This window comes from Rissa tridactyla, chromosome 11 (genome assembly GCF_028500815.1).
Source record: "Rissa tridactyla isolate bRisTri1 chromosome 11, bRisTri1.patW.cur.20221130, whole genome shotgun sequence".
NCBI lineage: Eukaryota > Metazoa > Chordata > Aves > Charadriiformes > Laridae > Rissa > Rissa tridactyla.
Window position 1 is genome coordinate 4,215,503 of NC_071476.1, and position 26,288 is coordinate 4,241,790.

Here is a 26,288-nt window from a genome sequence, read left to right on the forward strand (position 1 = left end):
ATCCGCACGGCCAGCGTGGGATCCGCGCCCCGTCCTTCCCTCAAAACCCTCGGGGAGACCATACCCTGACCCCCACGGTGGGGACATCCCCACCACCGAGACTGGGACGTCCCCAAGCACCCACCCAGCTGCTGAGCCCAGCGTTGGACCTCACCTCCTTGACCTGGCCAGGGGACGCCCCGGACGCCGGGGACCGAAGATGCTCTCCTGCTGCTGCTGGGGATGGGGCTGGAGCCAAGCTGTGGCCACCAGCCGCTCGGTGGTCCTGGCTGGCCCTCCGCGGCACCCCCGGGCTCCCAGCCGCTCGCCCTGACCCGTGCTGGGCTCCAGCCCAGATGCCAAGGTCCGGCCGCGGGACAGCAGTTATTTCTGGCTGAGAAAGGGGGCGGAGCGGGGCTGACCCTTGGGGACCAGGGACACAGTCACCCCAGCACAGAGCAGGGCTGGCCCTCGGGGACCGGGGACGCCATCACCCCAGCACGGAGCAAGGCTGGCCCCTGGGAACCAGGATGCCACCACCCCGACACAGAGCAGGGCTGGCCCCTGGGGACCGGGATGGTGGCCATGCAGCAGCAGCAGGAGGTGGCCATGTGGCACGCGTGCCCAGGCCACCTCAGGGACGGATTGGAGCCAGGCAGGTCAGGCTGGGTGGGATAACGGCAGTTTATTTCTGAGCTGGGGATACAGCTGTGTGGTGAAGGCGGGTTGTGGTGGCTGGTGGAGCAAGGGGGGGGCTGTGTCCCGGGAAGGGTAGGCTGCGGGGCAGGGGGACCCCAGGGAACAGGGATGGGCTGGCTCTGACAGCGTGTCCTGGGGAGAGGGAAGGGGTGACGGGGGTTCCCTGAACAAGGAGCATGCCAGAGCCCCGGCAGCCCAAACGCATCCTCCTTTCTCGGTGCTGGTGTCAGGCACCAAGGCTGTGTCCCCTGGGTGGGGGCTGTGTCCCCTGCATGGGGGCTGCGGTCACTGCCGCAGGGTCTCCTGCTTCCCCAACAGGCGCCTGCCCACCCCTGGGTGGGGACAAGTGTTTTGGGGACCCATTGCCCTCCCGGGCACCTACCGCTCTCCCCAGGCCCTGCCACATGACTGCGTCCACCCTGACGCCCTCCTCTCCCTATTTCCCTCCCCCCAAACCTCCCTCTGACACTGCTGCCTTGGCAGGGGGGGGCTCTGCCCACCCCCCCAGTCCCTTGCAGGGCTCCCCATGGGGACACCGGCTTGTCCCCAAGACACTGTCAGCATCGCTTCCTGCACCGACACCTCCTTCAAACCCTCTGCAACCCGTACCGCTTCCTTCAGCCCCCCAACGGCCCCCCCACCTCCTCCCACCCGCCCTGGCCACCACAGCCCCCACAGGTCCCCGTGTGTCCCTCCATCCCGCAGGGGTGGGGACAGGATGGGGTGAGCCTGGGGATGGGGACAGTGACAGGGGACAGGATGGGGCTGTCCCTCTTTGCCTGGGCAGGGCAGGAGGGCACCTGTAAACGGTCCCCTTGACGTGGCAATAAATAACTTTGGTTCTCTTTTTGGTCACGGCGGAAGGATTAAGGGGAATTCCTTTGAGAAACGTAAAATAAAAGCAATGAAGAAGTGGGGGGCTGGAATGAAAAAATTAACTTTTCCTCCCCAGAATCCGGTTTCAATTGAAACCAGCCGTATCTGGAGGCTGGGACAGGATGAAAGAGGGTGCCCGGCTGCGGCACCCACCCGGCGCTGCCCACCCCAGCAGAGCAGAGCTGCGGTGACACCCCGGGGTGACACCCCAGCGCTGGGGACAGGGGACCACCGAGCCCGTCCCCATCTTGGCTGTGTGGCCTGGGGCTGGCTGCGGAGGGAGGGGACAGTGCTGGGGGCTGGCTCCCCACCACCCCCCCCCCGCTGCCTGCTCTGCCTGCGCTGCCTGCTGACCAGGCAGTCCTGCCCCGAAAGGTTAGGCTGGTAAAAATAGAGCGGGGCCATGGGATGGCGGGCAGGCAGCAGGCACCTGACCCCCCCGGCACGCCGAGGGGCCACGGCAACTCCGCCGGGGAATGGGGACACCGTTTTTTGGGGACCGCAGCCCCGAGGGTTGGGGTGTTCCCCATGGAGGGTCAGCGGGTGGCATCGCCCGGGCTGGCGGGGCTGCGGAGAGGGTGGCCCAGCTGGGGCTGGCTCGTTTAGGAGGTGCAGGGGGCCCCCGAGGGCAGCCCCCCCGGTTTCAACCGTAGGCTGCCGGTCCAGCCCCGGGGGCAGAGGTTGAAGCTGTGGATGCCCGGGCTCTTGGCCCCCGAGTCTTCGGAGTCGAGGGAGACGTCCGAGTCCGTCGGGGACCGGGAGGTGCAGCGCTTGGCTGGAGACCGCCCACCCACCACGGGGGATGGCAGGGGGCTCCTGGGGCTGGGGGACAGCCCGGGGATGGGGCAGGAGGACGCGCCGGGTGGCAGCAGCAGCCGGCGACCCTCTGCCCAGGCGGCTCGGGACATCCCAGGGGAGGCACAAAACTGGGGACCGTCTGCCCGGGGCGATCGCAGGGGGCTTTTGTGGGTGGGCGAGGGGCTGCCCAGGCTCCCCAGCACGCTGCTGGCAGCCTGCGGTGCCGGGGCTCTGGATCCCTCCGACCGCACCGGCCGGGGGGACTGGGGCAGGCTGGGGGGGCCAGCGGGGATGGGGGTGAAGGGCCGGGAGCCCTCCAGCCCCACGGCTTTGGGAGAGGAGCTCTTTCTCCGAGCAGCGTTGATGATGTTCCTGGCGAGCCGCGCTTGCATCTGCCGGCTGGCCCGTGGGTCGGCGTCCTGCCGCAGCGGCGACAGGGACCTCTCGCTCCACGGAGGGGACATGGGGGGTCCCTCGTCCAGCTCGGGCACCGAGGCCGGGCTGGCCCAGCCGTCCAGGCTGCCCGGGCGCCGCACCAGCCGGGGGGTCCAGGTGGGTGAGGCGGGGAGGGATGGCCGCCTTTCCTGGAGGGGGACAGAGAGCGGGTTAGTGCCGGCACCGCTCGGGGGGGAATGACAAAGGGGGCAGAGCAGAGGGACAAGGGCAGGATTGGTGCCGGGGGGAGCTCCGTGCTGGCTCAGCCCTGCAGGAACCAGGGATGCGTCCTCATGCATTGCACCCCCTGCAAGGGCTCCCCCAAAATGCCTTTGCCTCTGCAAACCCCTCGCCAGCCAAGGAGGTTGGGGCGGGCTGAGCCTGCAATTAATCATCCTTGCCCAAAATCTCACCCAGGACCTCTCACTACTTGCAGCTTCCTAAATCCTCCCTCCAGGTGATGCGCGGAGACCCCCCCTGCGCCGCTCGGGGGTCCATCGCCCGGCAGCTGCTCCCACGCCGGCAGGAAAGAGAAGAGACAGGTCTGACAGCGCAGAGTGTATTCAGAAAGAGGGGGAAAGAAAGAAAGAAAAACGCAGGAGAAATAAAAGCACAGTCAAAAGGCAACTCGTTACCACGGGGGGAGCGGCAGGAGAGATGGGCAGAGGCGCGGCTGGACCACGAGCATCAGGCTGAGCATCACCCAGCTGGCCCTGCCATCGCCTGCCATCCCTCGCTCCCGGCCGTGCCAAGCAGCGCTGCCCGTCCCCAGCTCCGGCACCGGAGGGCAGGGACCCCACAGTGTCCCCGGCACCGTGGGGCTCTGCCATTCCGCCAGGGATGTGGCTCTCCTCCGTGGCATGGAAACAAACGAGGACAGATCCTGAAGGAGCAGCAAAAGAGACAGGAGCAGGCACAGTGAGGCTGAAAGGCGGTGTGTCCCCTCCGGGTGTGCTTTGGTAGGAGGCCGATAGGAGCCGGCAGGACAGACGGCGAGCGGGCAGAGCTGGCAGCTGCCGGCTGCAAGTGTTGGAAAGGCAGGAGGCGAGGAAAGGAAGGAGCCGGAGATGCGATGCTCCATACAGCTTCCAGGCGAGAGAAGAGAGAAAGTGCCGGCAGTCCCACGGGATAGGCAGGCTCCGGATGGCTCTTTGGGATCCCATGGGCTCTTATGCCCCCAACTCCTGCCACCTCCCCGGGACCCCTCGCCTCCCATTGCACTGGGGGCTCAGCAGCGCCTGTCTCACCCATGGTCCCAGCACTGCAGCATCCCAGCTACTTCTTTTTTCCTATTTCTTTTTCTTTTTCCCCCCCCTTTTTGTGGTTGGTTCGGCTTTTGGCACACCCATGAGCAGTTAGGGAGGACTCAGCCAGTGCAGGGAAGCCTAAAACCCCCCTGTTTTTCTCTCCGCCACCGCTACTTGTAGCAAAAAGAAGGTTTCCACACCTGTGGCTCGATGCCGGCGTTCCTGGTGGAGTAGGAGGGCCGGGGTGCCTGGAAGCCCCCCTTCGCTCGGGGTGGCAGCAGGCGGCACGGGGAGGCCAGCAGCGCCTCGGTCGGGGCTCCGGGACTGGCACAGCTGCCGTGAGTCAGGGGCAGAGCCCCGGTGGCACCAGGGAAGGGGCTGGAGGTGGTCTGGCTGGCGCTGGGCACGGCGGTGGGATGCCATACTGGGGAAGGAGGCACCGGAGAGGTCGGGCAGGAGGTTTGCTGGGGGTAGGGGTAGGCATCAGGAAGGGAGGGTCTGGGTGGAGGCATCTCCCGGGGCATGGACCTCCCTGGCCCCTTGGATGGGGAGAGGATGAAGAGTGAAGACTGGAGCTGGTAGGGCTGGTGCTTGGAGATCTCTATCTCCTTCTGGGAGACCTCATTCTCTACCAGGTTGCCGCCATACAGAGATGCCAGGGGGGTTTTGGAGGGCCTGGAGGGACTCTTGGAAGGGCGTCTGGAGACCATGGGTGACAGGCAAGCATTGGCATCGTACTTCCAGGAGGGAGGCAGGGACATGGTGGGTGACGGGGACCGCAGCAGCTCGGGCTGGGAGGGAGCCTCGATGATGAACTTCTCCATCCTGGACTGCCGGCGGGCAAAGAGCTCGGCCCCCTTCCCTCTCGCTTCGCTGAGGTTGTGGCTGGGCTGTGGCTTCGGCTTGGGCTGGATGGTGGGGGACTTGAGGCAGGAGGACCACGCCGGAGCATCGTCGGCCGGCGGGAGGTGCTGCCCGCCCCTGGCTGTGCTGTTGGGGACAAAGTTGGCGGCTTCAGCCCCGAGGGCGAAGGGCTCATCCTCGGCCCCGGGCTCCCCCTGCTCCTTCTGCTTCTTCCTGCTGTCCGCGCTCTGCACCAGGTCCAGCAGATCGGGGTTGGGGCCCAGCTTCGGTTTCTCGACGAAGGTGAACATGGACTTTTTGCTGGCTCTCCGGGCAGCCGACTCCTCCAGGATCCCCGTTTTGGGCAGGGGGTTCGGTCCGCTCACCCCGCAACCCAGGGGGGGACCCGGCAGCATCTTCTGCTCCCGGGGCGGGTACAGGGCCGAGTAGGCGGGGGGCGAGCGGACACGGGTGAGCGGCGGGGGGCTGCTCAGGGTCTCCGCGTAGGTGGGTGGTGGGGGCAGCTCGGTGGCTGGGGGTCCCTCTGTGGGCTGGCTGCTGGTGGGGGATGCCTGGGTGCCGAAGGGTCTGGCCGTCCGGTTCTTCACCGGCTTGGGCTTGGCCAGGGTGAGATGGACCTCATAGTACTGCCGGCCCCGCGCCCCGTTCTGCTGCTGGCTGGCCAGGGATGTCGTCCCCGTGGCCGTGCCCACTGGCGCACTGGGCACCTCGCCGGGCACCTCGCCGTTCTTCCCCTCCTCGGGGCTCTGCGGCAGAGCGAGAGCCGCCGTGCTCAGCCCCGCAGGGGCTCCCGCATCCCCGAGCCCCCCCGCCCCGCTCTCCATCCCGCCGGCAGCCCGCTCCTGCACGCCGTTGGTGGCGGCCGATGCCATGTTCTCCTTCAGGTAGACGCTCAGCGGGACCTGCTGGGCCTCAGCAGGTGGTTCCCGGCACGGGGAGGCGTTTGCCCGCAGCTCCTCTCCCAGAGTGCCGGACTCCGGCTTCGTCCCCTGCCCCTCGCCCTCCTCCATGGCTGCTTGCCGAGGCTGGGGTGCAGGGCTCAGCGGCAGCCCCCCGCCATGCCCGGCCCCGGTGAGCCCGTCGACGCGCTGCTTGCGGCGGTTGAAGAGCAGGACGCCCTTGGAGCTGGGGCCAGGCGCCGTGGTGAGCTGCGCCGCGATTCTCCGGCTCCGTGCCTTCGCCTCCTTCAGCTCCTTCTCGGAGAGGCTGGCGCTGCGGGAGAGACCTGGACAGAGGGGAGAGGGGGGTTAGGGGGGCTCAGTGGGGGTGTGGGATCCCAGCCCTCCCCGTCCAGGACCGACAGCTCTTCCTCCAGGTATCCCTTGGCGTCCCAACCCCTTCCCCGGCAGCTGGGGGAAGGCAGGAGGGACGCTGCGGGGGGATATCACAGTCTAGGGGGGATGGGGAGCCGATGAGATGCTGAGCTGCAGCTCTGCACACCGGGGGGGAGAGAAGGCAAAGCCCAGGGGACACCCAGGGGCTCTCAGGACCTTTCCTCCCATCCCACCGTGGTGACCGTATGGGAAAGGAATTTCTCCAAGGGCTTCGGCAGGTCTCACGTTGCAGCTGGCATGGTTTTGGCCCCTGGCTCGAAGAGGCAGTGGGCAGGGAAGGGGCCAGCGTGTGTCCCCCGTCCCCTTGCCCCAAATCCCGGCACGGTCAGCCCCGAGCGGGCAGAAAAGCAAATCCAGCATCAGCGGGGAGATGCCACCCACCAAAACCTCATGGCAAGGCGGGTGGCCAGTCCCAGCTGGGGACTGATTTATGGAGCAACACGAGATGGCAGCAGCCGACAGAAGCTGTGCAGATCCCGACCCGTCGGACACAGACACAGCCCACAGCAAGGAGCCAACCTCATGCCTTCAGAGCCTACGCAAGCGCTAAAAGCAAAGTGCTAAAAAGCCCGGGGAAAGCCCCGCAGCAAGTGGCCGGAGTGGTGCTGGGCTTCTCATGCGCTGGCCAAAAGGTCAGGGCACCAGCCCTTCCCGAAGGCCAAAAGGATGCGGAGCTGCCAGGAAGGCATTTTCTCGGGGTGAGCAATTTCCTACGAGCTCGCCCTGAAGCGCCGGCGGGAAGGGCAGCGTCCCCAGCCCTGCCGAGGGACAGATACCAGTGCGGAGCTATCAGCATCACCCCAGCACCCACCCAGGGATCAGCCCCCTCCCCAAAGGCGCTGCCGGGATGGCTGTGATGGGGTGTCCTTGCTCCGGTCCCAGCAGGGAGTCGGGTGGTCTGGCCGCCCGTCCCCAAGCCCCGCTCCCCCGGGTGCCGCCAGCACCCGCTCCCCTTCCCTTCCCATCCCTTCTTCCCTTCCCTTCCCATCCCTTCTTCCCTTCCCTTCCCATCCCTTCTTCCCTTCCCATCCCTTCCTTCATGTGTTTCTCATTTTCTTGCCTTCTGTGCCATTTGGGAGCCTTCCAGGATATTTTCAGCAGTGGCTCAGCCTACCAGCGAGGGAAGGGATGGATGACTAAGCCAAATCCTTCCAGCGAGCCCACGGCGAAGCAGGAGGGCTGCTGCGAGCTGGGCATCTCCTCTTCCTCCCCCTTCATCCCTCCCACCTCCCCTCAGCTCCCAGCAACTCCCTGCCCCGGCCTCAGCACCGCCAAGGCACACAGGATGGTCCTGCCTCCCCAGAGGGGCTGGAGAGGAGGAGGAGGAGGAGGAGGAGGAGGGTGGATGAAGCCTTCGGGCTGCAGGACGGGAGGGATTTGGCTGGCCACGGGGGAGAGGAGGCAGAGATGCCAGTGGAAACTCTCTCCTGGAGACAAGGAGCCCATCCACAGCGGCAACGCCGGCAGCCAACGTCTCCCCCAGTTAGCGCCCGGCATTGTTTAACGCCCCACTTCTATTTGCTTTGGCGGCGGCACAGAGCGGAGCCGCGGTTTCCTCCGGCCGGGCTGGCTGGAGGGCGGCCAGCACCGCGGCTCCCGCTCCGCAGGGTCACCCTCGCCGCCTTTATCTCCGAAACAGAGGAGAAATACAGCCAAGGAGCCGTTGAGAAACAAGCCACAGGCTCCAGATGTCTGTGAAATTCGTGCTCCGAGCTGAGCATCCCTGCTTCCTCGGAGGCCGAGGCCGCCTAAGAAGCCGAGCTCTCGGCGGAGCCATTTTGCAGCCTCTCGCTCTTGCTACTGCCTTTTAACAGCAACCGAGGGGCCTTGGGGGATCTCCTCCACGCTGGAGGGATGACTCACCTCTTGGCCAGCCCGTTCCTGCTTGGACTAGCCGCCGGATACACTCCCGCATAGCCGGGACAAGCGTTGGGATTTTTCCCCTGGGATTTTGCCCCCAGGAATCCCCATCCCTCGCTGCCACCCTGGGCACGGGCATCCTGCCGGGCCACGGGGTGCTGCAGCGTGGGAGCCCCCCTCACCTGAAACCCCCCCACCTGAAATCTCCCATCTGGCGTCTGCTCCCAGCATCACATTCCGCACCCCCATCCCCTACGTGCTTCCAGCAGCCCCTGCCCACCTTGTACTCGCCATTCCCGGGCTGCTCCACCTGAGCCTGCTGGGAATGAATCCCTCAGGAGAATAATGGGGGCTGGGGGAGGAGGTAGTAATTGCTCTTCACATCCAATTTTCACCGCATGGATGGAGAGCACCGAAGCCTCCAGCAAGCCAGAGGAATCTGCAGAGAACCCCCCCGTATGCCGCCCGGCTTGCACAGCCGCACAGAGCCCAGCGGATGGACAGACAGACGGACAGACCCTGCAGCCCTGCAACCCAGCTCTGCAGGCACCGTTGCAGACGGGGCTCATCACCGCTCAACCTGGGGTGACACCCCATCCCCAGCCGAAGGGCAGGGACCACCTCCCTCCCCTCTCCCCTCCAGTCTGAGCTGGAGGATGAGGTTATTCGACCCGGCGTGAGAGCCGTTAGCCATCTGCCGCGGTGGCCGGAGGGACCCTTGTCACCCCAGGTGGCTCCTGCACCCTTCTGTCCCCTCCCAGCCGCAGGGAACATCCCTTCATCCCTCCCCGCCATCCCCTGCCAGCCGCGGAGCCTCGGGTGGGCTCTGGCTGCTGGTTTTCCCCCGGCCCCAGGCAGCCGGGAGGGAGCTCAACCGCTGAGAATGTCCAGGTGGTGGGGAGGAGGAGGAGGAGGAGGGGCGCGGGGCCGAAGGCAGCCTGAGCGATGCGGGGAGGAGGCAAAAGCAAAACTATGCGTGGCTGAGCACGCCCGGGGCTCGTACGGCACTGGAAACCGGCTTCCGCCCATTAATGGGAGTCCAGTCCAAAATCCGAAGGGTGACAGGCTCTTCTCGCGCTTTTCCACTCTTCCTTCCTTCCTTCCCACGCCGCACACCGGCTCGCCACCACGCTGCCCTTCGGGAAGGAAACGGTTCACCTCTCCAAATGTCCCAGTTTCTTCCAAGAAGAATGAATCCAGCCCCGCCAGCCCTCTCCGCTGCCGTGTCCCCGTGCTGGAGGGTCCCCCCGGCAGCCCCCAGCCCTGCGGTGCAGGGATGCCGGGGACGGAGACGGTCCCTGTGCCCTGCAGGACTGCTGGCCCCCCAGTGCACAGGAGCAGCCAGCCCCCTGCAACGCACGGCAGCTTTGGCCAGAGGAGCCTATAGATCTCTATCTATATATTTATATAGGCACTTGCTCCGTAGGTTTCCCGTTGCTCCAGGGGTGACTTCCAGCAACATCGCCCAAGTGCAAGGGCTTAACAGCTTCTTACCAAGCTGTCAGTCATCCCTCCCGCAGCACATACTGTGCTCTCTCCTCCAGAGCGAGGATGACGAGGGCGATGAAAGGCATTTTTGTTGCTCTCCCCTCCTGGCCAGATGGGGGGGGGGGGGAAATAATCCTTCCAGCTCAGCTTTCCGTGCAAAGGATGGGTCGCCCCGCGCAGCTTTACTGCAGAGCGTCTGAAGTCCAGCCAGCAAAGGCTGGAGTCACCATCCGACCCCAAATGACGGTGAAGGATGTATCAGACCCTGCTTGTGGCCTGCCCTGCCCTGACACGGACTCCAAGAGCTGGAATGAGATGAGGATTTGGCCCCAGACTGCAGGGAGGGGAGACACCCCAGGGCTCTCCGAGCTGACAGATCCAGTGGAAGTCGCTGGTCGTGACGTGGCTGGGATGTCACAGCAAGAGAACCAGCGGCTTGGAAGCTGTCACCTGGCAGGTCTGGGTGGCTGTGAGCACCGGGCACAGTGGTGGTGAGAAGTCCTTGCATGGAGAAGCCAAGAGGTACCGGAGTCCCAATGGGGCCGGTGGGATGCAACAGGCCATGCGAAATCTTGGACTCAAGGCTGGCAGGTGACTCCAAAATCTATCCCTAGCCTGCTCCGGGTTTGGATGCTCGGCCATCCCGACGCTGCAGCCCACCTTGGCAAGCTCGCAGGAGGATGCTCGGGATGTCCCACCAGGCCACCCGCCGGCCCCAGGGCTGCCCAGGGCCACCAGAGCACGGACCAGCAACCCCAAATCCATCTTTGCACGGCGCAGCAGCCGCCATCCGTAACACGCAGCTGCTTTTCCCCCTTTCTGACCATTTCTTGGGCTGCGGCGAGTCAACCCAAACGCTGCCTCTCGCTGGCAAAATCCCACTGGCAAACCCGGAATTAAACCAAGACAAACGCCTGTCTTTCCAGAGGGACGCATGCCGCCGCCGTGCCACCTCCCTGCCACAAACCCGAAAGCACATCGACAGCCGGATGGTGCTGGGGAGGCGGGATCCAGTGTTTTCACCCAAACACTGAGGGCTTTGGACACCGAGGAAATGTAAGCAGGTTTTTTTGGCAGAGGAGCCAACTGGCCTTTTGCCCCAGCTACAGCTGTGCAGGATTTTTTGCAATGCGCACTAACTCGCACACATTGAGCCCGCGCTTCCCTCCAGCTCCCAGAGTTATCCCAAATAATCTGCTGCTAGGAAAACAAGGAGGGCAGCACAGACGGGCAGTCAAGCTAGCTAGAAACTGAGACGATTGAAACATATGGGTGGAAATACAACAATTTTCTGCCTTGTTCCCACCTTCCAACCCTCCTATACCCCAGATATAAAACCTCCGTGAAGTTTTTATCCGTGCTGGCCCTGCCCATCCAAAAAGCCCCGGCTCGAGCGGTGGGTGCCGTGGTGGGAGCAACTTCGCCTGCCTGGCAGGGCGCACCGTGCTGGGCCTCTCCTCGCGGGCGCCTTTGCCAGTGACAAAATCTGGCACAGCGAGAAAATTCGATGCGCTTGCAAGTTTTTTCCCTGCCCTCTGTTCACAAGGGCTTTGCTGGATTTGGAGCTGTTTGCCTCCCCATGCTCCTCCCGGGCTCGCAGCCGTGTCGCCGCCTTGCCCAGCACCCTAATCCTGCCGAAAATCAGCCCCAAAGTCTCCAAGTGGCAAGCCCTGGCACAGCCATCTGCCAGCCGGGGGAGGAGGAAAAGGGGCTGGGGGGGGGTTTTGCTCTTTAATAGGGACTGGCTGCCGTGCCCCGCTTTCCCGGGCCATGCCAAGCCGAGGGGACGCAGCGAGCAGCCCCGGCCCTGTGCGCATCCGCGCTGGGGAAGAAGAGGCTGCTGCTACCACCTAAGTGGAGGCAGCACCTTCCCCCAGCTGGCCAAAATTAAGCTTTTAGCTTTGCAAAAGGAGGCTGGAGCTGGGCAGAGCTCCTCCAGGCTGCCCTGCCATCCATCCGCCCGGAGCGCAGCAGAGCCAGCCCATCCCATGGCCGGGTACCACGGGGATCCCATCCCTCCCTGCAAGTGAGTCCCAGCCCCTTGATGCCCAGCGGTGTTCGGACTTGCCGCAACACGCCCCGGGCTGCCGGGGCACCGGTGGCAGCCCTGCCAGGCTGGTGCCATGAGCCGGAGGTGAGAAAAGGTCATCTGTCTCGGCTCGTCCCCGTCGGATGGACGGAGCGGGGAGGGGAGCGGGATGAAACGGGGCCTTCGCCTGTCCCTTGCACAATCGGTAAGGGATCCATCCCGCTGGCTGCCAAGCCGCAGGGACAGACCTTGTGTCTCCAGCGCGGGGTGGCACGGCCAGGGGAGATCACGTCCCCGCGGGGGGGGACAGGGGGACAGGGGACATTGCCTGGGAAGACGCTCTGCAGAGCTGGGTGGTGAGACCCTGTTGAGCCCCGAGGGGGACCCGCAAGTCCATGCCGGACCCCTGGGTGTGGGCAGAGGGAGCCGACACCCGCCCGGCTAATTTATATAGAGAGAAACCCCACTCACCCCTTGTCTCCCCCCCCCCCGGGGCTAGCTGCAACTCCACTCGCCTGCCCTTCGCCCACCACCAGCACCCTACAGGGGATGCTGGGCGAGCGCCCCCCTACATCCCCGTACACCCCCGGACCCTCCCATGCACTGCCAGCCCCCGGCACCCCCGGCCATCCCCAAACCCCAGCGCCCCCCCTTGCCACCCCCCTCTGCGCTCCCATCTCCCCCCCCACCCCCGGACCCCCGGTCCCTGCTCCGGTCCCCCGGCCGGCTGCCCCCTCAGCCCCCACCCCGGTCCCCGCCCCAGCCCCGCTGCTCCCCCCAGCCCTGGCCCTACCCGCGGTGCCGGTGCCGCCGCCGCCCCTCGCAGCCCGACTGTACCGGGGAGGAGGCGGCGGGCAGGAAAGTTGCGGCAGCTCCGCCCTCGGAGCGGGCCCGGAGGGGGGGGCGGCGGGCGGGGGCCGGGGCCGGGGAGGTGGGGGGGTGATGGGTCCCGCCGGCCCTGCCCCTGCCCGCCCCGCCCGACCGACCGGACGGGACGGGTCCCCCCCCTCCCCGGCGGCACCGCCAGCCGCCCCGGCTGCCCCCGCCGGCCCTGCCCCGCCGCCTCCCGTCCCGGCTGGGTCGGCGCTGAGCCCCACGGCGGGTGAGAGCAGCCGGGCACCCCCTTACCAAGCCTGGGGCACCCCCTTACCCAGGCCGGGGCATTCCTGTATCCCTGCCCTGTGCATCCCCTTATTCCTTCCTGGGGTATCCCCCTTATCTAGCCCTGCATATTCCCCTTACCCAGCTCTGCGCATCCCCTTATTCCATCCTGGAGCATCCCCCTTGTCCAGTCCTACGCATCCCCCGTGCCCTGCCATGCACATCCCCCTTTCCCAGCCCTGTGCATCCCCTTATTCCATCCTGGGGCATCCCCTTTATCCCTGCCATGCACATCCCCCTTTCCCAGCCCTATGCATCCCCTTATTCCATCCTGGGGCATCCCCTTTATCCCTGCCACACACATCCCCCTTTCCCAGCCCTGTGCATCCCCTTATTCCTTCCTGGGGCATCCCCCTTATCTAGTCTCGCATATTCCCCTTTCCCAGCCCTGTGCATCCCCATATTCCACCCTGGGGCATCCCCTTTATCCCTGCCATGCACATCCCTTTCCCAGCCCTGCGCATCCCCCCTACCCCAGCCCTCACCCCCTTTCCCTCCCCCGAGCACTGCCCGGGACCTGCAGCACCTCACCTGGCAGGGAAGCAGGGCCCTCCCTTGCTGCCGCTTTCCCCAGTGCCTAAAGAGTTGGGGCACTCGGAGCTGGGCAACGGCGTCACCGCCCCGGGGACCCTCTGGGAAGAGCACGGAAAGCCCTTAGCCAGGGGCGGTCGGCTCCCAGTGATGGCGGAACCACAGCCGGATGATTCCTGGGGAGCCGGCATCACCTCTCAGCAGCTGGGGCTGCGGAGCTCCCAGGCACCGCTGCCAGTGGGACCAGCCTCACCCCCTTCCCGCGCCCGTCCACACCGCAGGATGAGCTCTTGGCCTTATTTTTTGCCTTTCTAATTTCCTTTCTTCCTGCCCTTCTTTGCTTTTTTTTTGTGCTTTTCTGGTTTTTGAGGGAGACTGGCGCTGGCTCGGCAGCCCCCAGGGAGCGAAACCTTCCGTTTATTTGCACACCAGACAGAGAAACCAGTCCTGCCTCCTGCATCTCGCAGCCGCTGCCTCTACCCGGGGCTCCTGCGCTCCTCAGCCTGCCCCGAGAGGTGCCAACCAGCTCGGGCCGCCGTGCCGGATATTTGGGAGCAGCCAGCCTGGCCTTGGGCTGCTGGATGGGGACCAAAGGGACACTGGGGACCTGCCTGAGTGGGTCTGCACCGCTTGAGGCAGGGAGGGGGGGCACCCACTTGGCTCCCAGCTCTCAAGGCCATCCCTGCATGATTTTGGGTGCGGATGGATGCACCCCTTTCTCTTGCGGGAGCTGTGTGGGTGGGGGTTATTTTACCCCCAGCCAGCGAAGGAGAAGAGGAGCAAATCCCCGACAGCTCCCGGGGATGCTCCCGCAAACGCCCTGCCGCGAGGGCAGCCCCGATGCCTCCTGCACAGGGACCTGCCCTTCCCTCCCTCCTCCGCCGCCGTCCCTGCTCTGAACCAAACCTCTCCTTCGCAAACCTGCAGGTTTTTTCACAAGGGCCCGGCACCGCCGCCAGCGCTCAGGACCCTCAGCGACATCCTGCCCGGAGGCTCTGGAAAGTCTGACGGATCCCACAGGCAGTGGCTGGTGGTGATCTCACTTGGAGGGGGAGGAAACGGGACAGACAAACTCTTTCCAACAAACCTGTTGAGTTACTTTAAAATTCCAGGCTGGCAGCAAAAGTGCTGGATGGCGGCGCGGGTTAGGAAAATGCTGAGCCTGGACACAGTCAGGGCTGACCTTTCCCCGCCGCGGATCTGCCGTCCCAGAGCAGAGGGAGGACTGGGAGGACTGTTTGGGTCCGCCCGGATTGTGTGGCTGGGCCCTGAAACACGACGCCCGTGCGGCCGGGGAGCTGCTGGGGCAGCGCTGAGCCAAAAGGACTTGGCGGAGCTTCCCAGCCCTCATCCCATCCAGGGAGCCGCTGGTTTTGAGGACGGCTGACACCCCAAAAAAAGTCAAGGGGCGGATTCTGCACACCAGGTTCATTGTCAAGCATCCCCAGCCGGTCCCGTCCCTCCCCATCACTGGGGCTGCTTTGGGAAAACCAGGCTCTGAGCGGAGCCGCAGCATCCGATAACACCATCCCATGGGGACAGTGACACACCTGCCCCGGCGCCGCATGGCAGCTGAGATAACAGCTGGGCAGGAGCGAAATAGAAAGAAGGGTGGAAGCAGGGTTTAAAAATGGGTCCGATGCCTGTAAGAGGATGGGTCTGACCCTGCGGGAGCATCTCCCCAGGGTGGGGAGGTCCGCGGTAAACCCGAGATATGTGCCTGTATTTGTGTCACCGTGGCCGAAGGGACAGTCACAGAGGGGGACCGGCTGTGAAGCTGGGCTGTGAAGCGAGGCGACGGCAGAGAGCATTGTCGGAACCAACCGGCCTGAAATAAAGCGCTTAATTTTTAAACCAGGAGCTGAAAGAGAGATGGCCCCAAGCCACGTAACGAATGCTTGGCCATCCCTGCCCCGACAGACCGGGGAGAGATGTCCCCATCCCAGGCAGTGCCCCAGGAGCTGGTCCTGATCAACCCCTTCTTGGCAGGGTCCCGCCGAGCCCCGAGGCCAGGGTGATGGCCAGGAAGCCCGCCCTGCTCGGGGTTCCATTGATCTCCTTGAGACTGCGGGAACCCGCCCGCTGCCTTCCCATCCCCCTCCTGAAAAAAGCCACAGATTCCTCCTTATTTTTAAGGCCAGAGAGATCATCTCAAGCTAAAATAGTCCCAGCAGCTCAGCCGGGAGCCTGGGACCTCTAACCCAGCGGAGATCCTGCCCTGGGAAGAGCCGGGCGTTCCCACCGCTGTGCCAGGCAGTGGCAGCCCCGGCACTGGGATAGCAGCAGTGCTTTTCGGGATGCGGGATGGTGGCCAAAGGGAGTTTCTCTTACCCGCTTTCCTCGGCTCGCCGGCAGGGTCGATGAGGACCCGTTGGATCTTCACCACTTTCCACTCCTGGCTGGGGTCGGATGTGGGGCTGGCTGCTGGGGGGGGCAGCTCTGGGGCAGAGCTGGGGCATTTTGGGGGCACTGCGGGCTCAGCTGCCGAGGCAAGGCTGCTGCCATCCAATGTGGCAACCAGAGCATCCCTGTTGAGCTCCCCGGGCTCCTGCCGACAGCTCCCGCTTGCCTTCCCTCCCAGCAGTCCCCTCTGTCCCTCCTCTTCTGTCTTGGAGGCAGGAGCATCCTGGGGGTGACACTTCTGCCCCCCTCTGCTCCCCCTCTCCTGCCAGCAGCCGTTGTCCCCCTCGGCGTCCCCCTGGGCTGTCCCGCAGACACAGGGGTTTTGCAGAGCCCGGCCGGGCGCGGGGCAGCGGGGCTGGGTTTGCAGGCAGCGCTGCTGCAGTGTTGCCTTCAGCATCTCCGCCGCTTTCCTTCGCTGGATCTCCACGGCCTTTCAAACCCGCTCCGCATGGCCGGGGGGGGGTTGCTGCTGCCTGGCAGTGTCCCTCGGAGCACGGGCAGTGTCCAGGAGGGAAGACGGCCACGTGCCGGGCACGAGCCCAGCTTTACTCCTCTTGCAGGCAGCAGGATCAAAGGAGCAGGCAGCTTTTGGAGATCCAGCCGTAGGGATTTGCCTAGAGGACACACATCACCGAGGAGGATTTTTCAGGAATTTCTCTTGTCCAGGCAGGCAGAGGAGCAGCGTCCGAGGACCTGCACGAAGGGAAGGGGGAGTGTTGAGCATGCTTGTGCTTCCACTGATTGCCTCTGGCCACAGCCCACAGAGAAGCTCCCGGCGTCCCCAGCCTGGGCTCCAGCCCCACGAGGAAGGACGCCCTGAGATGCCAGCACTCCCTAACGGCTCATTTGGAAATGCCCCACACACACCCCCCAGCAGCCCCCTGCCAGTGCCACGCTCACCACCCCAGCACCCTCGTCCATCCGTCCTCCCCCTGGGCACAGCCCCCACGGCCGGACCCCGCTGATGGGCTCCCTTCGCTTTTGCAGCCCAGACGTGGCTGTGGACACCCCCGTTTGTGGCCGGTGCTGGGGGACGGTTGCTGCTCAGGAGGTGGGACCGCTGGGGGAAGAATCCCGTTCCTTGCACACTGGGTTTGCTCAGGGTCAGCAGGAGCCCTGGCTCCCACCTCCGGTCCTGCTGGAAAGCGAAATTCCCCGCATCCAGCTGATAAAGCTGTGTTTAACCATTGAGTGACTCACGCGGCGCCGGGACAAGCGCAGACAGACCCGCTTCCCTTCCGCCGAGCATAAATCCTGCTGAATGACGAAGGCGCGCACCGACACAGCCGACAGGCGAGGTGTCAGCTGGGAGAGGGGGATGCCATCGCTCCCGGGACAGGATACGGGTTTACAGCGTAACGGGAGGGGGGGAAATTCCTGTGCCGTGAGTCCTCTGCAGCCGCTCACCCCACATCGCCCAGCCCCGCTCCCTGCGAGGCCGGATCCCAGGGAAGCACCCGCCGGGCATCGCTGCTGCTGGGAGACCCACACGGACCGTGACGGATTTCCCAGGCTAACAGCCGGCTGAGGAGGAAAAGAGGTTTCTGCTCGACCCCAAACCCTCCCTGAGTTATCGCAAGATTATTCAGCGAAACAAGAAAATGCACTAGGTCACCGCCGCGGGGCTGAGCTCAGGCAGGAATACACCCTGCCTGGGGCTCGCGCGGCTTCTCCGCAAAACTTTTCCCCTCCTTAGCAAGGTTATTTTGGAAATGAAGGCGGATTGGAAACAGCCAGTGAAAGCTCAGCTGCTGAACAGGCGCTCGGGCATTTCCCCAACGCAAGGCTGCATTTTTTTGTGAATGCCCAAAGGAAATCTTCTGCCCTTTCTGAAACCCTTCCTCCTGCCTTGCTCTGCTGCGATTATTCAACATGCAGAGAGCCTGGGGGTGTGTGTGGGGGGGAAATTTCAGTGTTTCTCTGTGAAAAAGGGAATCTCACCCTGCTCTTTACATAATCCAGGGCCCTAGTAGTTGCGGGAAGCCACCCACATCTTTCCTTAGGAACACGGCAAGCTGTGGGAGCTGGAGGGTGCTGGCTTATCTCAAACGAGGACAAAGAGAAAGTTGCCAAAAATATCCCCAGCCCGGCGCGGGTCGGCAGAGATCCCCTCGGAGCGGCTCTGCCGTCTGCCCGCTCCCACCCCCTCGCCCCATCCGTAGGGAGAGGGTTTCTCGGGCGGCACGACTCCCGCCCATCTTACACCGGAGCTGCCTTGACAGTTTGCCGGACGAGAGAGTGCCGCCTCAAAAACCATCTTCCAAAGCCGCCCCCTTCCATTTCGGGAGCGCTTTCTGCAGACGGGTACATCCTGGGGAGGGGCGCCCACCATGCCGGCGGCGTTCCTTTTGGCGAACCCCTCCTTCGGCGAGACCCGAGCGGCGGCGTTCCCCAGGGACGGGCTGCGGGGACGGGGACGCCCACGTCGCCGAGACACCGAGTCACGCGTCTGGTGCCTCACTGGGGGCCAGGCTGAGCCTGGCACCGCGGCGGGGACATGGTGGAGGAGCCACCTTCCCCCAACCGCCCCGGGACACGGCCCCTGGGCTCCGCGAACAGCGTGGGGAGGGAATATTGATGGGTAACGTGCATCTCCAGCGAAAGCTGCGGGGCTGATCCTGTCTGCTCGGCAGGGTGGGATGGGCGCGTGTGCCCCGGGAGCATCGTCGCCCCAGCAGGGAGGAGCAGCATCGCCCGCCGCCTCCACAGAACCAGGCTGAGTTAACAACCGCCCGCCTGCAGAACGTGGCCCTAAAGGGGCGTGAGGGTCATTTCGGGGACCATTTCAGAGGCGCAGCACCAGCCAGGGAGCAAGGGATGCTCGAGTCGGGCACCGGTGTGCATCTCACAGCCCCAGCAAGCCCCTGGCCACTGTGCCCCCCGCCCCGCTCCCGGCTTCCCTCCCCCAAAAGCAAGCACCTCACGCTGCCCGGCAGCAGCGAGTTCCTACGAGAAGCTGCAAAATGGTGCCAGGGGAGGGAAGAATAAAAATACATAAATAAATAATTAAATCCTGCAATTCACAAAGTGCTGAAATTTGGCTGCAGGGAGACCTTTTGCTCGGCTGTCTTTCCCTGCCCACTCGCTGGCGGGTGATGCACACCCCCCCCCCCCCAAACCCCCACCCCCCCGCAGCCTGCCTTTCTCACACCCTGCCACCCCCCCTGCCATTGAAAAAAGGAAAACTAAAGTTAACTTTCCACCTCCCACACAAATATTTTTGGCAGGCGTTGCTGGCATTCAGGCTGCCGAGCCCCAGGGAGACGGGGGCCTGCAGAAAGTCTCCATCTCCGTCTGCTCCCGGCACCCGCCTGGGGGACCTGGGGGACCGCGGTGGCCTGGGCTGGTCCTGTCCCCACCACAGCGCAGGTGGCACCTCCAGGACAGCCCTCAGGACCACGGGTGGCCCGGCCATAGGGATGCCATAGAGCTGGGGGTGGATTTATGACCAAGTCTGGGCTCTGTCCCCGCTTTCCCGTGTTGTCCCCAGCCACATCGCTGCCCAACGCTTGGTTTTCATCATCGTTAAACAAGCCAGGACGGGGGCGGGAAGGGGCGCAAAAGCTGTCCCCAGCACAGCGGGGGCTCTCGGGTTTCCCCGAGGTCAGGCAGTGGGTCGCTGTCACTCAGGCAGGACCCTGCTGTCCAGACTTGCAGTCCCCAGCTCCGGTCACAAGATCGGCTCCGTCCCTTTCCAAAATAGCCCTGCCGCAACCTATACATCTGGGGATCTTCGCACCTTTCCTGTGCCAGCAGCTGAATGTCCCCTCGGGGGAGCTGGGCACCGTCCCCCCACGGCATCTTCCTCCTGTGACACCTTCTCCCTGTGGCACCTTCCCCTGTGGCACCACATGGGGCAAGGAACATGGGTCGGCGACATCCCCCAAGGCCAACCGCATGTTCCTGGGGGGGCCGGTGTTTCTTTAAGGGAGCGCTGCCTCCGCAGCTGATACGGGAGATGGGAGACGTCTTTGCGGTGTAGCTGTCACCCAGCGGCATTTGGAGCTGTGCCTGGGCCACCCTGTGTCCGGACGCTCTCCCATCTGCTGCAATCCAATATCCACCCCCCCCCGGCTCTCCAGCTACCTGGCGGGGATGTGCTGGGGGGAGGCACGGCCGAGCTGCCTGTGGAGTAGCTCGGTGTCACCCCATGCCACCCCGACGTCCTTCCATGGGAGACCGGGACCGCTCACAGCAGGGAAGGGATGGCAACAGGAGGGACTCAACTGGGATGTGCAGGATGGATGGAGAAAAACCTTCTCCGCAGGGGCCGAGGGCTCTCTGCAGGGCTCCAGCAACCAGGGAAGAGCCACAAGGGAACTGGGATGTGATGAGATTGCTTTCCTGGAAATCCCTGCCAGGATGAGAGAGGAGATGCAAAGTCACCCCCCTTGGCATGACAGGTCCCCAGGATGGACCCTGTTCCCGGAGCGAGCCCTGGGAGCGAGCAAGGATGGCCGCATCCTGGCTCCTGCAGGCGAGGCAGGGGCTGGCAGGCACGGCAGCCGGCAGCGCGCTGGGGAAAACAAAAGCATTTTGCAGCCCTGATTTACTACCTTGATGGAAACCGGGATGGAAAAAACAACATTCCTGAGTGCCTGTCCCCGTGCAACCCCTGCGGTCCCCGATGCCCCAGCCTGCCTGTGGGGACATGGGGCTGCCGGTCCCGGCATGCGGGTGCCCACGCCGAGCTGTGCCAGCATCCCCTGCCCGCAGCTGGCAGGGAGAAACGCCTGGGGACGGCACGGGGGCTGCGGGGCACCAGAGGAGTTGCCGTTATTAAAGCGGTGAGCAGAGCAAGGCAAGAGGAGGACAGCGGCATCCTGGACAGCTGGACCGTGTCCTTGTTCCTCCACATTCAGGGAGCAGAGGAGTCGCCCTGGGCAGCTCGCCCTCTGCTCCCAGGCAGCGAGGAGGCTGAGAGCCGGCTGGGACAGGGGACAGCAGGCTGGATAGGGCGGTTGCTGGTCCCTTGGAGGGCAGCATGGTGCAGGTTCGGCTGGATTTGGGGTCAAACCCATTTTGTACCCCAGCACAAACATCCCATACCAAGCCCCGGTGGGTGTTTGCGCCCACACCCAGCTCACAGGGGTGCTTTTAGTCAGGTTACAGCACTCAGAAAACCCTCTCCCTTCCTCCTCCACCATTCAAACCACCTCCCAGCCCCAGGCCGGGGGCCTTCAGCAAACCTCCCCCATGGGGGGGGTCTACATCCATTGAACGTCAGCCTGCGCACTCCAGCTGGGTGACATCGGCCTTGCTCAGCCCTCCTGGCTGGGTCCAGAAGTCTATCTACACCCCACTGTCCCCATCATCCCTAACGGAGCCATCTGACCTGGGGGTCCCAACCGGACCATCCCGGGAGCCACCTGCACCTCACAGCCCTGCGCGGGGCAGGTCCCAGCCTGTCCTGCCCTTTGCTTATCTCAGACCCTGGCTTCAGCTTCAGCTGCTGCATCCCTGGGGATGAGGGCAGCCCCAGCCTGGCTGTCACAGCTGCCCTGGGCCCTTCTCGGCACAGTTTTGGGGAGCAAAGCACCAGGTCTGGTGAGTGCTGCAGATCCCAGGTCCCACCGGCTGCAGCCCAGTGAAAGCCCAGGTGCCCCCGAGGTGGGTGGCCATCCCCAGGGATCTTTGGCTACCGCTGCTCGAGGACACAGGGCGGTCAGCTGCAGCCCCAGCAGATCGCGGTGGGAAGCCAGGGATGAAACTGCGGCTTGGCCTTTCAAAACTCAAACAAAATGCAAAAAACCAGGGAGGTCCGAGGGAGAAGAGGACCTTAAAGACCAAGCTCTGGAGAAGCCCATTCCCGCTGCTATAAACATGCTCCGGGCTGCGTGGTGAACCAGGGGGTCCTTCCAGCCCCTGGGACACGCAGAGCAGAGGCAGCCAGCCGGGGGGAGGCAGGCCAGGGAGGCTCACACCAGTTGGGGTCCACCAGTCTGGCTGGCAGCACGGCACAGCTCTCCCCACGGCTGGCAAAGCAGACCCCAAGCACGCCGGAGTGAGCCGGCCTGGCCGGCCGGGTACAGGCAGCTCCCAGCTTCCCTGCTCCGTACATCCCTGCCTGATGGCAGCTGAGGGCAGCTCACCTTCATTATCCATCCCGCGGGAACGGCTCCGTCTGTGCAGCCACCAACTCACCGGCACGGCAGGTCCCACACCCGAATTTCCCCACGGAGCTCCAGCAGCAGATGCCGGAGGGAGGGCTGGCACCGCTGCGCCTTCACGCCTTTCCCCGAACGTTTGCTGGGGGGTGATGACGAACGCTCCCTAATTAAACAAGATCCCACTCCTGGAGGCGAGCACGGCGGGGATAGGGTCACCCCCGGCTGTCGGGACGCCTGTTGTCGCTTGTGCCAAAAACCTGCCGGGGTGGGAGGGCAGAGCAGCCTCCTGCGGCGGGGATGGGGCTCATCCCGCAGCCACGTCGGCCCCAGGGAGCTCAGCCTCAACAGACATAAAACGCGACCCATTAACTAAGCAGAAAAACCCACCGGGGCTCGACAAGCCAGTTTAAGCAACCTCTGGGCGTTCGGGGCCGCCCGAGCCGGGATGAGCAACAGACAGCCGGAGCATCTCAGCCCCTCCGGGATCCAGGGGCTGCTGAGCTTCCCAGGACATCCTGGGGGCCGGCACAGCGTGAGCCCCTGCCTGATTTCCCAGCCGTGTTTGCTGCTGTCGCAGCCCCCCCAGCTCCCCCCGAGCAGACAAACAAGGGGCCACGACCCGGGGCTGCCGGGATCATGGCACACGACTTGCCCACGCGCAGATGCAAGTTCAGCGGCAGAGCCGGCAGCTCGCATGAGGTTTGCTGAGCCCTGACAGCCCCATCCTCCCCACTGTGACCCCCCCCAAAGCCCTAAAGCCTGCAGGAGACAGATGGGGAACAGGATCGTGCTGCTAAGACGGGGGGAGCAGCTCCCCACTGGCTCCTGCAACCACGGCCCTGGCCAGTCCCTCGGTCCCCCCTCATCCCAGAGAGGCAGGATGGGACCCGAGAGGAGAGGTGGATGCACACAGCCTGGGGACCACCAGGACCAGGATCAAGGACATTTTAGCAGCGCAGTGAGAAGACAGGAATCAAGTGGACTCCAGAGCAGGGTCTGGCCCCTCCGAGCCCCACGGGCAGTGCCTGGGGACGGTCCATGGGAAACAAAGAGCATCCCGGGGAGGGGGGTGTTTTCTTTCCAGCCCAGGAAAGCAGCCAAACCCCAGCACATGCCCATTCCCAGGCCTTGGCCCCAACGGCACAGCAGGCTGGTGGCCTTGGGACACGAGGTTTGCTCCCATCCGGCTCGCCCAAGGCTGCGATCCCGGATGGGACGGGACGGGGCCGGGGGGGGGACAGGCAGGAGAGCAGCCCTGCCGCTCGTCTGGGCTCCAGGAGTCCCCGAGGCCGGGGTACGGCCACCAGCCATCGCTCCTCGGAGGGGTCCCTGTGCGATTCCTGACGCAGAGGGAAAAAGGCAGGAGCTGGAAGAGGACGGGTGCGACTGGGAAGCGTTTTAGCGTAGGGCTGTGCATGCCCGAGCACCAGAAGCAGCAGCATATGTGTGTGTGTGTGTGTGTGCAGCGTGCTCAGCAGTCTGGTTCTCATTCTGGCAAAAGCGCTTGTGCAGTAGGAATAAACACGCCGAGGACACATCCAAGCCAGTGCAAACAGCCCCTGACCGAGCCGCTCTCTCCTAACCCTCTGTTTTCTTTCTCCGCTTTTCCTCTCCTCTCTTAACCCCTTCGGGAGCCCAGGGCACCCGCGATGGCAGCCCTGGGAGACAAACCCCATGAACCCCTGGGGTTCCAGCCGCAAGGAAGGGCTGTCCCTGCGAGGGGACATGGTTGGGGTGCCCGGGTCCCCCCAGGGCACAGGGCTGCCTCCCCGGGCTGGCTGTGCTGCCACCAAGCCCCCTGCCTGCTACTGCTCTCCCTCTTCTTCCCCTACCTCGTCTCTTCCCCCCGGCGCAGTCCCATGGCAGCTTATCCTCTCCCCAGTGGCTCCAGGGGATCCTGGGGAAAAGGGCTGCTCCCCCCTCCAAATCCCCAAATCCATCCCCAAAGGGCAAGCTGGATGCTGGCAGGGAGGCACCCCAAACCGGGCAGGACCGAGGAGCCAAAAGAGCCCCTGTGGTGGGGAAAACATTCCAGGGGGCTCAGGGAAGCCCACCTCCACCCTCCGCTCTGCCAGAAGACTCCTCCATCCTGGAGTTTGCCGATGCCCATGCCGGAGGAGCATGTCCTGCGACACTGCTCAGGTCACCGAGAGCCATCCCTGGCCAGCATCCCGCTGGGATGGCCACCGAGCCCACGGCAACCCCGGTAAGCCCAGAGATGCTCGTACTCACCACGCTCACCTCTTTCCCCTTCCCTTTCTCCCACGGGGAAGCAAAGCTCCCTGCTCTCCATGTGCTCCAGCTGAGCCCATGGAGGCGGGGGCGGGGGGTGTCAAACCCAGGCTCCCCCCGCCGTGCCCGGGGTCCCAGCTGGCAGAGCTGGGGGCCAGCAGAGCCCGGGTCTCCTCGCCTGCTCTCCTCCAGCCGCGCCGCGCAGGGCAGGGGGAGCAGGGGGGAGAGGGGCGGGAGGAGGGGAGTGGGGAAATGAAACTTTAATAGCACAGAGCCCCTTTTGTTTCCCAGCATATGGGATATTTCATACATGCTGAAGGCATTAACCACCTATATTCTTCAAGCCCTCGCAGCGGCTGGGAGCACGGCCCCGCGCTCGGCTCCGGGGCACGGTGTCTGTCCCGGGGGGCTGGAGACGGCAGCAACCACCCCCTCTGCCCCGCCACCCTTTCCTCTTCGGGGGGAAAACCTTTAACGACAGCCTGGAAAACTGCTCGGCTTCACCAGGGTCACCCTCCTGCATGATTTTGTCCCTCCAAAAGAGCAGCCAACCCCCTAAACTCGAGGCCTGGAAAGGGGTGTCCCTATTTTTGGGACATGCAGCTTGTCCCTGCTGTGAAAAAGGGGGGAACCAGCCCCCCCGGCCCCCGGGGGTCTGAGACCCCAAACAACAGCCCTCCCATCCCAGGGACACGGCAGAGCCCCACGGTCCCGCAGAGCCGTGACTAATGGTGGCAGAGAGGGGCTGGGGAGGGCTGGCAGCTTGTCCCCTCCCTGCCTGCACCCCGAGGACACGACAGCATCCCCAGGAGCAGTGACAAATCAAGGTGCCGGCAGGGGAGGGCTGCAAAAAATATCCGCGCTGGATGTCTTCATGCCGTTCACCCATTTCCCCCGTCCGTCTCCCTCCGTGGCACCCGGGGACAGACCATGGTGCCTATAAAATGGGGTGACACCACTTTTGCAAGCGGGGAAGGGACACCTCCACGTCCCCAGCGCAGAGGGCGGCTGGCACTGCTCCCTGCAGAGCCCACCGGGCACCTCACCATAGGATGGGGACACCCAGGGTCCCAGCATTGCATCCCCCCTTTATTCCCATAGAAGAGATGTTGGCTTTGACCTTCTGGGCAGGAGAGAACATCAGCTGGCAGCAAACCTCCAAGCGGGGTTTGAGATGGAGGGGACTGATGATACGCTCTGTTTTCCCCAAATTGGGTGGACCCTTCAGCACTGGGACCCTTTGGTGGAGCCCATCCCCTGCCCCGGCACCCACAGGGGGGTCCCGAAACGGGTTCCCCTTCCCCAGCCCTCGTGTTTTCAGCTCAGCCGGGGTGAAGGGACACTTTGTCCATCCCACGGGGCCACCGCTCAGCCTGTCCCCGAGCCCCCAGCCCCGCGCTCCACAGGGTTCCCGCTAAATCGGTACTTTGTCCGGTGTTTATCCAGTCACGCTCTAATTTGAAATAAAAAACGCAGCCAGTAAAAGGCCTTTATAGCTCTTCAGAGCTCATAAACCTGCAGCGCCGGCGGACGGGGGCCAGCTGATTGGGGGCCGCTCGGAAAATTTATTGCAGATTTTGGTAAGTTAAACATTACAGCTCTGTGAGCCCCGGGGCCGGTTTGCTGAGCAGCTCCCAGCGGCAGGGATGGAACAAGGGATGCTTTATTGGGGGAGGGAAGGGGAGGGCTTGCAGGTCTCACCCAGACCCACAATTAACACCGACCCGGTTTTAGACCTGCTCGTTTTTAAGGCGAGGCGGGCTTTGCACAGCCTGGATCCAGAAGCCCTGGCGCGAGGATGGATTGGGGCCGTATATCCTCTAGACACGGGGCTGCATCACCCCGGGGATGCAGGCGGTCCTCACGAGCATCCCTGGGGCGATGGCGAGCGGGACGGTGCCAGCACCCCCTCGTGCCATGGGCCCCGGTTCGGTGGACAACCTTGCGGCGAGCTCTGCCGCGGGGCAGGAAGAGCCGGGACGGGGCAGCCAAGCTTGTCGTGGGAGTCAGGAGAATTTGGAGAGAATGAGAGGAAGCGGCCGGGGTGGGGAGCGTGCGAGGGAAGGCGGGTAGCGGGAGGGAAGGCATTTTTTCCTTGCCAGTGTCTTGGCTGCTTCGGTGTGAACTGCTATAAATTTGCTCCTTATCTCTCAGGCCATTTAATGTTTTCATGAAAAGAAAATAGTCTGCAGGAAAAAAAAAAACAAACCCCGCTGATAAAATATCCCTTTGGCACTGGGAG

The 26,288-nt window shown here is 64.2% G+C and overlaps 1 protein-coding gene across 4 annotated transcripts in view; it reads right to left on the reverse strand.

Moving 5' to 3' along the window:
- The window catches only part of SYNPO (synaptopodin), a 30,498-nt gene extending 6,310 nt beyond the window's left edge, over nucleotides 1-24,188 (reverse strand). Inside the window, exons 1-4 of one of the 4 annotated variants that reach the window (XM_054217027.1) lie at nucleotides 24,047-24,188; nucleotides 15,633-16,397; nucleotides 4,235-6,123; nucleotides 155-2,936 (exon numbers count right to left, since the gene is read on the reverse strand). In XM_054217027.1, coding sequence (XP_054073002.1) covers nucleotides 2,157-2,936; nucleotides 4,235-6,123; nucleotides 15,633-16,101 — 3,138 coding nt within the window. In that variant the 5' untranslated portion in view covers nucleotides 16,102-16,397; nucleotides 24,047-24,188 and the 3' untranslated portion in view covers nucleotides 155-2,156. Of the gene's footprint in view, nucleotides 1-154; nucleotides 2,937-4,234; nucleotides 6,124-15,632; nucleotides 16,398-16,904; nucleotides 16,951-19,790; nucleotides 19,839-24,046 lie in introns of those variants that run through there. The other 3 variants (XM_054217029.1, XM_054217030.1, XM_054217028.1) reach the window with 3 other exon arrangements.
- Between the last annotated feature and the right edge of the window lie 2,100 nt (nucleotides 24,189-26,288).